Below are 12,494 nucleotides of genomic sequence, written 5' to 3'. Positions count from 1 at the left end.
AAAAAAAAAAAAAAAAAAAAAAAAAAAAAAGAATTTATCAGAGTCAAGTCACATTGATTTTCTTTTGATGTCTTTTTTTTATGTTTTGTTAGCAAGTTTGCAACTTCTTGGTGTTCCATTTATCCACTCCTTAAAAGTCTTCAAACTGAGGGTAACGTAAGCAGTCACTATACTTGCTATGGCACAGTTTAATCCTAGGTACAATTTCTTATATATAGGAAAGATTCAACCTTCATACTGCCACCAATTTTAAAAATTTAAAAAACTGCCAATTACAGTCATGTCATATTACTAAGTCAGGGTTCTCCATAGAAAGAGAATCAACAGGATATATATAGAGAGACATATAGAAATACATATATTATGAGGGATTGGCTCACATGAGTATGGAGGCTGAGAAGTCCCACCATCTGCTGTCTGCAGACAGTAAGCCCAGGAAAGCCAATGGTGTAGTTCCAGTCCAAGTCCAAAGGTCTGAGAACCAAGGGGCCCTGCTCCATGTCTGAAAGCCAGAGAATCAGGAGAACCAATGTCCAAGGATAGAACATGGATGTCCCAGTTCAAGCAGAGAGAAGACAGAATTTGCCCTTCCTCTGCCTTTTTATTCCAGCCAGGCCCTCACGGGATTGGATGATGCCCACCCACGGTGGAGTGGATGGCTCTTTTTTATTCGATCTATTGATTCAAATGCTAATCTCTTCTGCAAACACCCTCATGGACAAACCCAGAAATCTGGGCATCTTCTAGCATAATCAAGATGACACATAAAATTAACCTTCACACCAAGATCTCTCCATCTTCACTATACTAGAATACCTGGTAGTTGTGGTAGTAGGCTGATTTTAGGCTCAAAAAGACAGTATGGATTATGATCGGAAGTCTGTGTGTGACCTAACAGTAAACTATGTGAGAACTGTTAATCACCTCACAATCTCACCACCAGGTAATTTGTTACAACAAAACCAAACTCAGCTATATAAGTAAACACTTACTAGACGAAACCATTAGCAAGCAGTGCAGAAACAGTTCACACAACTGATTTGATAAACTCAGTGAAATCCCAGTTCTGTGTTCCCACAGTTGTTTCAACCATACCTTCCATAGATGGTTCTCTTTAGGTTGATGCAGCAACAGCTTAAAGGCATGATTGCTAACTTTATACTCAGGAATTATATTCCAGACTTGACTAACTCTAAGAACCATTTTGAAATGTAGGAAGATAAACAGAGTTTACCAGATCTTATTCCCTGTTTAAAAAGGAAGGGAATATTCTCAAAATATTTAAGACAATGTATATATACTGAATGCAACTAATTTAAACAAGAGACTACTTTTACCATTCCTCATGTAAAGCCTTTAGGGCTAACAGGAATATTTTCTTTTTGAGACAGGGTCTCTGTTGCCCAGGTTGGAGTGCAGTGGCCCCATCTTGGCTCACTGCAACCTCCACCTCCTGGATTCAAGCAATTCTTATGTCTCAGCCTCCCGAGTAGCTGGAACTACAGGTACATGCCAACATGCCCGGCTAAATTTTTTGTATTTTTTAGTAGAGACAGGGTTTCACCAGGTTGGCCAGGATGGTCTCACAACTCTTGACCTCAAGTGATCCACTGCCCTTGGCCTCCCAAAGTGCCGGGATTATAGGAGTGAGCCACTGCGCCCGGCCAACAGTATTATTTTTTATTAGCTACTACAGCTTAGAGTAGCTGCTATGGGAGTGTGGCCTTTTTGATTAAATACCAGCTGATCAACCCTAGAATGTAAATTCTTGTTTTATAACATTTAGATTTAAATAACAGTAAGAATGTAAGCTCTATGAAGGCAAGAATGCCTTTTTGTTCTGTTCACTGCTGTGTCTAAAATAATGCCTGGCTCAAATATTTGTTGAATGAGTAAATATGCTGACTTCGCTGAAGTATTTAAGCAAGTTACAGATATTATAAAAATAAATGTTTTGGGCACAAGCACACTTAATGCAACAGTAATAAAAAATAGGTTTGAAACACATAATCCTTCGTTCTAGGAGGCTCAAGAGTTTAAAAGGAAAAAAGGGGGAAGATACCAAGGTAAGACGGCATGCATGCTAGCTTTCCAATATTTTGGTATTACCTGCTTTTTCTAAAACTGTATTAACCTGTCGTCCACCCATAACCTATCTTTTCATAACAGAGTCCAACTAAACCTAAAAATTAAAACTGGAACTTAGCCTCTATGCAATCTAAGAATACTTTGTTCCCTCTCTCAAAATCTTTCCTTGCTTTTGAATTGGCTTTTGAATTCATAAAAACCTTCCCTTATTAATCACCCTATTACTTGCATCATATTAAATCCTGATCAACTCTTAAAACATTAAAAGACATTACTATATTTCTTAATGAATACACAAGACCTTTAAATATAAATGTTTTTATATTCAGCTCCTGTAAAGCCATTAGATGTTGGAAAGTTTTTAAACACGAACCAGATGGTTTAATTTTAACAACTTAGCTAGGAATGGGTGAAATCCTACCCATTTAATAGAGTTCTGCAAATTAGTAACAAAGTGTAAAATGAAAGGAAGGGTCCCTTGGAGATGTGAAATTCTTCTGTTGAGAGTCTTGTCTTCTTTATTCAAGAAGATTGTAGCCATTTTCAGAATTCACTCAAGAACCAACTTCTTAATTTAGGTATCAGCAAACGAGTCTGTAAAAAGCAAGTATTTGTCAGCAATATTTGCTTTATCTTCCCAATTTTTAACACTTTATGCCTATTTACATATTGACAAAAGAAAAAGAAAAGCCTGGAACATTTCTTGTAAGGCCTCTATTTTCTATCCAGAGCTGAAAATTCAGGTCATACAAACACACACACACAAAACCCACTGTATTTGAGATTATTAGTCTCTACCAAAATAGGGAGGGAGAGTAAAACTCTCCCTTTACAAATGGGTCGACAGATAATTTTATACAAATCCCTATCCCTTTTGCCATCCTCCCCATTAATCCCTCTGGCTCCCCTACCCCCGTTTTTTTTTTTTTTTGAGACAGGGTTTTGCTTTGTTCCCCTAGACTGGATTATAGTGGCGCGTTCACAGCTCACTGAAGCCTCGACCTCCCCAGTTCAAGCAGTCCTCCTGTTTCAGCCTCCCAAGTAGCTGGGACTAAAGGCGTGAGCCCCTGTGCCTGGCCCTGTCTTCTCTAAGTTACCACACCATCCAAGAAATCAGACAGCGAGGCTTAAGACACCCAAATCTTGGTGAAAATATAGGATGGGGGTTGGGAAAAGTGACTGCCTATCAAGAAGTGAGAATTTCAGAAGTAACTCATAGGCATGGTGACTGAGAGGAGTTAACAGTGAGTGAACAATCAACTCCAAAGTCCAGGAGAGCTGTCTAGATGGGCTACACTGCTCTTCTCCCATAGGAACCCTCTTTCATCTCACTGCTTCTCCTTAGCTTGTCTCTTATCACCGTCTTCATTTGGTGTCCGCTTCCTCCTGCCCTATTCTCTAAGTTCCCTTCCTTTATCCTCTGCCAGAATTGTCTTTTCAGAGCGAGTGGCGATGAAAATGGAGAGCATGGGTTTTACAAGTAAACTCTATAGAATTTTGTCACTTGGTGTTTTAGGATATGTGGATGTGTGTAAGAAAAGGACAAAGTGTCTCAGGTTTCTGTGAGGTAACGGTGGATAAAGTTGGCGTTTACTGAAATGGGAACACTGCAAGGCAAGTAAATTTGGGTAAGAAGCTGTTAAGAGTTCAGTTTTGGACATGTTAAGTTTGAGACAGCTGCGTAGTCTGCTCATGGTTAAAAAACAGCTGTATAGTAAAAAACAGCTTTCGTTGAGCACTTAGTGCTGCCAAGCAACACGCAAATCACTACGATCTCAATCTTCACTACACCCTTAAGACCTGGGTCACTAACGGTCCCAAATGGCAGATGAAAAAATAAAGCTCCAAAAAGCGAAATAACTTCTCCAGTCGCTTCACGGTGCTGCAGGAACTCAAGCCTAGCTGGTTTCATTCCAAATCATGAGAAAATATGACGCCAAGTTTTCTCCACACTTCTTTGGAGACGCCCACGGACGTTCAAAAGAACATTTTACTCCTAATCCTTCTCCCCCACCCACCCGACTGCGCCACTCACCAGCTGCGTAATCTTGGACATATATAAACTCCGGAATTCAGTCCCCTCTCCGCCCAAAAGAGAGCAAATTATCTCTAAGCTCCTTACCACTCCAATTCTGCATTCAAGATACTCACCATGGCAAAAAATACACAAAGAGAAACACCACCACATCGAAAAGGATGAAGAGCCAGAGGTCCAACCAGTAAGAGTGTTTGGGAAGCCCGTTTGCCCCAGACCGAGGCCGCACATCGAGGTTCTGCCCCCCTCCCTCGCTCAAGCCTCGCCGCTCCCGGAGACCATCTCGACCATCAACAACCGGTGCGTCCACCTCCATCTCGCTCCTGCAGCTTCCTAACAATCCCAGAAACTGAAAATGCTTAGATTCCTGGACTTTGGTGTTCGCCGGACCGGAAACTGAGTGGAATCCGGCCGCCTGCGCAATCCACCACTCACCGGGTTCCGGAAAGCACTCTGAGCCTACCCTTCCCAGCGCGCAGGCGCCTGGTACGGCTTTCCGCTGCCTACGTGACCGCGGACAGGAAGCGCGGCCTCCGCCTTGATACTAAGTCAATGGGCCCGCCTACTTCTGCCTCGCGGCGTCTCAGGACGCAAGGTGGTTTTCAGGTTTCGTTGGAAGAAATACACTCTCGTCCCACTGAAAGGCCCATTCCAGTCAGGTGATGGACTCCTCCCTGGAACTGCCCAAGGTCACCTGTCCTATCCCTGTATTCCGTTTGGATCCTTATGCCAACGTGTTAGGAAGGACCCTCTGGTGGGTTTTGTACTGTCTCTGGCATTTTACACTTAGTATTTGAAACACCACCAATGAGGTGGACGTCCTACTCACAGGACTGAGTTTCCAAAAGGGCCAGAGACCAGCACGTATTTTGCAGGTACTTCAAGGGAGTGGGTTTAAGAATAACCTGGCCACGCCCCCTGTAATCCCAGCACTTTGGGAGGCCGAGGCAGGCGGATCACCTGAGGTAAGGAGTTCGAGACCAGCGAGGCCACCATACTGAAATCCCGTCTTTACTTAAAAAAATACAAAAATTAGCCGGGCGTGGTGGCGGGCACCTGTAATACCAGCTACTCGGGAGGCTGAGGCAGGAGAATCGTTTGAACCCGGGAAGCGGAGGTTGCAGTGAGCCGAGACCCCGCCACTGTTGCACTCCAGCCTGGGCGACAGAGCGAGACTCCGTCTGGGGGGAAGGGGGGCGGGGAAGAATAATCCAAAGGTTATTTGACTTTGAGTGTGAGCCTCAGCAAGAATAGAATGCTAGCAGGAAGAAAATGACCCATACTGCCTGGATTTTACCTAGTGGGTCCAATTTCAAATATTCTCTTTCTTTTCACATTATGATTCCTGAATTGTTCAGAAAATATGGGCACCCAGATATATAAGTGGTTCTCTTAGTGCATAGTAAATGGAGATAAGACTGTAGTTGTGTTTTTACAGAAAGTCATTAAATCGTCGTAAAACTTCTTTGAAGGGGCTGTACTGCATTTTATAGAACTAGAAAATGAAACACAAAAGGAGTGAATTGTCTAAGGTTACTAAAAAAATTATAAAGCCTAAAATTACTCCAAATCCAGCAGTCTTAAAGCTGTTCCATAGCTTCCTAACCTTGCTCCAATTTGCCTCCAAATCAATTGCCAGGTTTTAGAGACAGAGATAGTATATGACCTTTCAAGAAAAATGCTTTGTAGATTCTGGGATGAGAGAGTCATTACCTGATAATTAATTAGATTGTGTGCTGTAATGCAGATTTTCTGATGGTAGTAGACAAAAAGACCCTGGGCATAAGTGGCATTGAATCTTTACAAAAATTAGGAAAGGCAAGTAAACAATTGCCTCTACCGGAGATGGAAGCATTCTTCTCTCTGACAAGGTAGGATCAATTACTCCTAGTTTTTGAACTAGGATTGATAAAAAAATTATTGAGATTATTAGTGTTGAAGAAGCATGACATAAACTGAACAGGTCTTGAAGTGGTTTTAAACTTGTCCTTGGCCCAGAGTCACATGCTCATCATGAGGGGATGTTGATAGTATGATCTGATCTTGAGTCAGGAACGTCTGTCAGACTTGGAAGAGTAACTAATGCAAATAAGGAGGGGTTATTTTAACTAAATTCAGTTGAAAGATTCTATTTCCGACTTTGCCCTTGTAAGAGTCCCAATGATTGTTGATTATTCCACATTACAAAAATGAGTTTAGAGTGTGTTGTGGCTGGTTTTGAACTACTGGCCTCAAGTGATCCTTCTGCCTTGACTTCCCAAAGTGCTGGGATTACTGGCATGAACCACCTTGCTCAGTTGGCATTTGCCATTGTCGAAGCAATTTAAATTTTAAAAAGTACTGTACAGAAATCCAGGTTCACTGTCAATCATCTACTCCTCTGCACTTGTCCAACCACCTTGAACTTTCTATTTCACATGTTCAAGTGAAAAATATGCACTAGGGACTACAGATTGAATCATTGCACTGTAACCATGATCCAACACTTCCATAATTCTGTCAGCAAAATTAATCTGATTGAGCTGGGGTGGAGAAGGTGGTGCACGAAAATGCTATAACCATCAGGCCAAAGACAGCTAAGTGTTTTTAAGAAGACACTCAGAAGGTTACAAACCTTCTGAACTTCAAGTGCAATAAGTTCTCAGGAGGGAGATGATGGTGAATTTTGCTTTAACCTAAGGGATAATGCAAATTTTTCTTATGCAGCTCTCAAGCCAGTATGTCCATGTGATAAAGCATCCTCGTGATCATCCTAGGAATTAAATTAATTTTACAGAATAACCTCTCCAACAGTGGAGCATTTGGTTACTGTAATTTTAATCTGGAAGTATGTGTGTTTCTCTTAAATTATTCTTTCTCATCTTAATTTCATCTTTTCTTCCTTTTCAATTTGAGTACCTGTCCTAACAACAACCCTGTTGATTGGTACCACAGGTTACTTCTCCATCTTCTGGGTCATTTTATTTATTCATTTTGTTGTTATTGTTCTCTTAAATTCTTTTTTTTTAAAAAAATGGAGTCTTGCCCTGTTGTTGCCCAGGCTGGAATGCAGTGGCATGATCTTGGCTCACTACAACCAATTTTTTGTTTTTTTTTGGAGACGGAGTCTTGCTCTGTCGCACAGGCTGGAGTGCAATGGTGCGATCTTGGCTCACTGCAACCTTCGCCTCATGGCGTCAAGCGAGTCTCCCTGCCTCAGCCTCCCGAGTTGCTGGGATTACAGGTGCCTGCCACCACGGCGGCTAATTTTTGTATTTTTAGTAGAGACAGAGTTTCGCCATGTTGGCCAGGCTGGTCTTGAACTCCTGACCTCAGGTGATCCGCCTGCCTCGGCCTCCCAAAGTACTGGGATTACAGGCATGAGCCACTGTGCCTGGGCTGTTCTCTTTCATTCTAACTCTTTTGTATATCTTCCATAGTTTTCTTTGTTTAAGAGTTGTACTATCTGCTGGGCACTGTTGTTCACACCTGTAATCCCAGCACTTCAGGAGGCCAAGGTGGGTGAATTGCTTGAGTCTAGGTATTCAAGACAAGCCTGAGCAACATGGCAAAATCCCATCTTTACAAAAAATAGTTAGCTGAGTGCTACACCTGTAGTCCCAGCTACTCGGGAGGCTGAATTGGGAGGATCGCTTGAACTGTGATTGTGCCACTGCACTTCAGCCTGTGTGACAGAGCAAGACTCTGTTCCCTCCCTGCTCTAACAAAGAAAGAGTTGTACTATCATCCTAACTAGGTTGCACCTTTTGTCTTTATCTTGGCCTTAGCAGTTCCCACCTTTATATCCACTATTAATCTGGCTCCACTCTACTCAGCCAGCCTGGTGCCCAGGAAACATTCTTTGCTTCAGTCAGAGTGCTTTCTTCCATTTTCCTCATGGAAACTATTCTCTTGGCCTCTGGGCTTTGGTGCATGTTTTTCCTGTTATACTGGAAATATAGTATATTTTTTCCAGCATTGGGGATTGCTTTCTCACCTGTCTAAATCCTACTTATCCTTTGGGGCCCAACTTAAAGTGCCAACTTCGTAAAATTTCCTTCACTACAATTCACACTGATCTCTCCATTCTTGGTATTTCTACATACCAATTGTGAAAACTTCACATTTACAAGTCACATTTAACTTGTCTCCACCTTCTATGTCTTGTTTTCTTCTTGAGGAGAGGGTTATTTTCTCAAGATGAAGGCAGTGAATGAAATATTTGTTTCCATAGATTTTTGCCTTCCTTTGGCACCTATTATTTCCCTCTACATTCTGTAGTGGCCTCCTATTAATGGAGCTATTTGTTAGATTGGTCATCTTTCAAAATTTCCCTACCTCTGGCTCAAAAAACACTGAAATTTTCTTGATATTGTCTGGCACATTGGCTTGCTTTGTAGGAATTTTATGTAGATTTTCTCTCCTGTTAGAGTATTAAGTTTTGTTAATTTGTTTTGAGACAGGGTATTGGTCTGTCACACATGCTGGAGTGCAGTGGTGCAATCAGAGCTCATGGCAACCTTGAACCCCTGGGCTCAAACAATCCTTCCACTCAGCTTTCCCAGTTGCTAGCACTACAGGCACACACCACCATGCCAGGCTTGCTTTTTATTAATGTTTATTTTTGTAGAAATGGGGTTTCACTATGTTGCCCAGACTTTTCTCAAACTCCTGGTTTCAAGTGATCCTCCTGCTTCAGCCTCTCAAACTGCCAGGATTACAGGCATAAGCCACAGAACCTAGCAAGTATTAAGTGTTCTTTAAAGGAAAGACAGTATATTTGCCATCTTGCAATCTCCACAGCTCTTCGAACAGTGTCTTCCACATGGAAGAAATTTAATATGTATTCAACAATATTTTGTTATATTCTGCAACCACTAACACAATCCCAGTCAAAAAAATACTTGTAAAATTTTGTGTTTTAGAACATAATGGTGTATGATACCAGTGGGATCTAACACTACTGATCTATACTCTCCTTTCTGAGATGTTTTGAAGTACTAGTAATGGATACGTGCCAGTCTTTTCCCTTTTGTGGATTTTCCTTCTTTAATTTTAGTAAATACTTTTTAATACCTGCTGTGTGTCAGGCATTGTCCAAGGAGCCATAAGAGATACAGAAGCAATACCAACTGATTCATTAAAAATACTGACTGAGGACATATAACAGAACAATGAAATTTTCAAACAGTATCACAGAGCCTGGGGTTCTGCATAATGATTTGGGTATTTGGAAGGCTGAGCAGAACTGGCTGTGAACACACTAGTCAGATACAATTAAACCTGTTTGTGCTACTTACTTACACATGTATAAACAGACTTCAACCATAAAAAGTTAGTTTTGTTTATATTTTAGAGTTTCATACAAGATTTTATTTCAAAACAAAGCATCCTTCTGCTTTTAAAAGTTTAAAAACAACTTCAGTAGAGCAGAGCTTGACTAGTAGGCACAAATGACAAAGATGTTGAAACCTACAACTTTGAAATTTCGTTAAGCTAATCATCAGCAATCAACCTGTTACTTGTTTTATTGAAAGGTGTTAGAGAGGCAGTCATTGAGGATGGAGTTTCAAAGGTTAGTCAATACGTGACGTGTTTTTATCTCATAAAGATTATAGTTTTCCACGCATAGGAAACCTGTGCTTGGAATCAAAACCTAGGCTTGGAATTAAAAAGCTGTTAATTTAGAATAAATAAATGGGTGCTAAGGTGATCATTGCTATATATAAAATATTGACCAGAATTAGACTTATATGTGTGACAACTGTAACCATGTTAACAGAAGTTATCCTTGGAAGATGGGATCACAGATAGTTTTATTCTTTGTGCTTTTCCATATTTTTCAAATTTTCTCAATGAAAATGCATTTTATTAACTAGAAGTTAGAAAGTTTGTTGGAAAAAAGTAAATCAGAAAATAAGCAAGAGATCATCTAGTCCAAAATTATTGTTCAACTGTTTATGACATCAAATCATAGGCAGTAGACACGTAAGTATCAAGGGGCTTTAATGATTTATAATCGTGTTTTTTAAACTAAATTTCATGGAATGCTGTGATTCCTCAGGGATTACTCAAAGACCAACATGGAATGGAAGAGATAGATGCAGAGAATGTGACTTAAGGCCTCTACTGGAGAAGCTCAGCTTTCTTGTTCATATCTGTAAATATGCCTGTTGGAGAACAGATTTATTGGTGGTGTTTTTTTTTTTTTTCTTTTTTTTTTTCTGTTCTAGTGAAAGCTAGTGTCAAAAGTCACCTTGGGTGACCTGTGTTCAAAATGGTGGAATAGCCACTCCAAGTTTCTGTCCCTCCACAGCAGCATTGAAAAACAAGCAAAAGATGTCTGAAATAACTTTGTCAGAATGCTGGAAAACAGTCAAAAGTTTACAGCAACCAAGAAATTGCTGAATCAAAATATATGAAGCAGACATTGACAGAATTGAAGGGGGAAATAGACAGTTTTACAAAAATTTTTGGAAACTTTCATACTTCACTTTTAATAATAGGTAGAACATTTAGACAGAAGAGCAATAAGAAAATAGGGGACTTGAACAACACTATAAACCAACTATACCTAACAGACACATATGGAACTCCATCCAACAGCAGCAAAATATGCAGTCTTATCAGGTATACATGAAACATTCTCCAGGATATATTATATATTAAGGCATAAAACAAGTTTCAACAAAGTTTTAAAAATTGAAGTCAGAAAGGTCTCTGACAACAATGAAATGCAGTTAGCAGTTAATAACAGAAGGAAAACTGGAAAATTCACAAACATGTGGAAATTTAACATACTCTTAAACAACCAGTAGTTCAAAAAGGATATCATAACGGAAATTAGAAAATACTTAGAGACAAATGAAAACGAAAATGCAACTTAGGAAAACTTGTAGATTGCAGTGAAGACAATCTATAGCTGTAAATGCCTACATTAACAAAGAAAGATCTCAAATCAACCTAACTTTACAACATAAGGAAATAGAAAAAGGAGAGCAAAGTAAACTCAAAGCTATCAGAAGACAGGGAATAATAAAGATTAGAGCAGAGATAAATGAAATAGTGAATACAAAACCCATAGAGGGAATCAATGAAACCAAAATTGGTTCTTTGAAAAGATCAACAAAATTGGCAAAACTTTAGCGACACGAAGAAAAAGGTGAGAAGACACAAATAACTAAAATCATAAAGGAAAGTGTACATATTACCACCAAACTTTACAGAAATAAAAAGGATTATAAGACAATACTATGAACAATTGTATGTCAACAAATTTGATAACTTAGATGAATAGAAAAGCTGGACAGACCTATAACAAGGAAAGAGATTCAATCAGTAATCAAAACATTCCAACAAAGAAAAGTCCAGTAGTAGATCACTTCTCTGGTGAATTTTATCAAACATTTAGAGAAGAATTAACTCTGTTCTTACTCAAACTCTCCCAATAAATAGAACTGAGAGAGCACTCTCTAATTCATTCTTTTAAGCTAGTACTCTCATACTAAGGCAGATAATGACATCACAAGAAAAGAAAATTATAGATATTGCACACCCATGTTTATAGCAGGACTTTTCACAATATCCAAGAGGTGGAAGCAAGCCAAATGTCCATCAGGTGAATGGATTAAAAAATGTATTATGTACTTACAATGGAATATCATTAAGCCTTAAGAGGAAGGAAATTCTGTCAAATGCTACAACATGGATGAAACTTGAGGCCATCATCCTAAATGAAATAAGCCAGTGATAGACAAATACTGTATGATTCCACTTACATGAGGTATCAAGTAGTCAAATTCCTAGAAACAGGTATAAGTAGTCAAATTCCTAGAAACAGAAAGTAGAGTGGTGGTTACCAGGGGCTGGGGACAGAAGGAAAAGGCCAGTTGTTTAATGGGCATAGAGTTATAGTTTTGCAAGATGAAAACGTTTTGGAGATCTGTTTCACGACTGTAGGAATATGTTTCACACCACTAAACTGTACTTTTGAAAATGGTTAATATGGTAAGTTTTATGTTATATGCTTTTACTGCTATAAAAAATTACAGACCAGTATCCCTTATGAATATAGATACAAAAATTCTCGAAAAGAGCAGGGCACCGTGACTCGTGCCTGTAATCCCAGCACTTTGAGAGGCTGAGGTGGGTGGATCATGAGTTGAGGAGTTCAAGACCATCCTGACCAAGATGGTGAAACCCCGTCTCTACTAAAACTACAAAAATTAGCCAGGTGCAGTGGCAGGCACCTGTAATCCCAGCTACTTGGGAGGCTGAGGCAAGAGAATTGCCTGAATCCAGGTAGCAGAGGTTGCAGTGAGCTGAGATCGCACCACTGCACTCCAGCCTGGGCAACAGAGTGACACTCTGTCTCAAAAAAAAAAAAAAAAAA

At 39.9% G+C, this 12,494-nt stretch overlaps 1 protein-coding gene across 1 annotated transcript; it reads right to left on the bottom strand.

Annotated features, from left to right (window-relative positions):
• Positions 1 to 973: 973 nt before the first annotated feature.
• On the bottom strand, positions 974 to 4,995 carry ARLN (allregulin). Its single transcript, XM_017860535.1, has 2 exons — positions 4,240 to 4,995; positions 974 to 2,682 (listed from the first exon to the last, which is right to left on the bottom strand). Coding segments are annotated over exons 1-2 (201 nt in total). The 5' UTR covers positions 4,440 to 4,995; the 3' UTR covers positions 974 to 2,681.
• Between the last annotated feature and the right edge of the window lie 7,499 nt (positions 4,996 to 12,494).

The sequence above is a fragment of the Rhinopithecus bieti genome, unplaced genomic scaffold (assembly GCF_001698545.2).
Source record: "Rhinopithecus bieti isolate Rb0 unplaced genomic scaffold, ASM169854v2 scaffold_55373, whole genome shotgun sequence".
Classification (NCBI taxonomy): Eukaryota; Metazoa; Chordata; class Mammalia; order Primates; family Cercopithecidae; genus Rhinopithecus; species Rhinopithecus bieti.
Note: the sequence above shows the minus strand (reverse complement) of the source record. Positions and strands in the feature narration are given on the sequence as shown.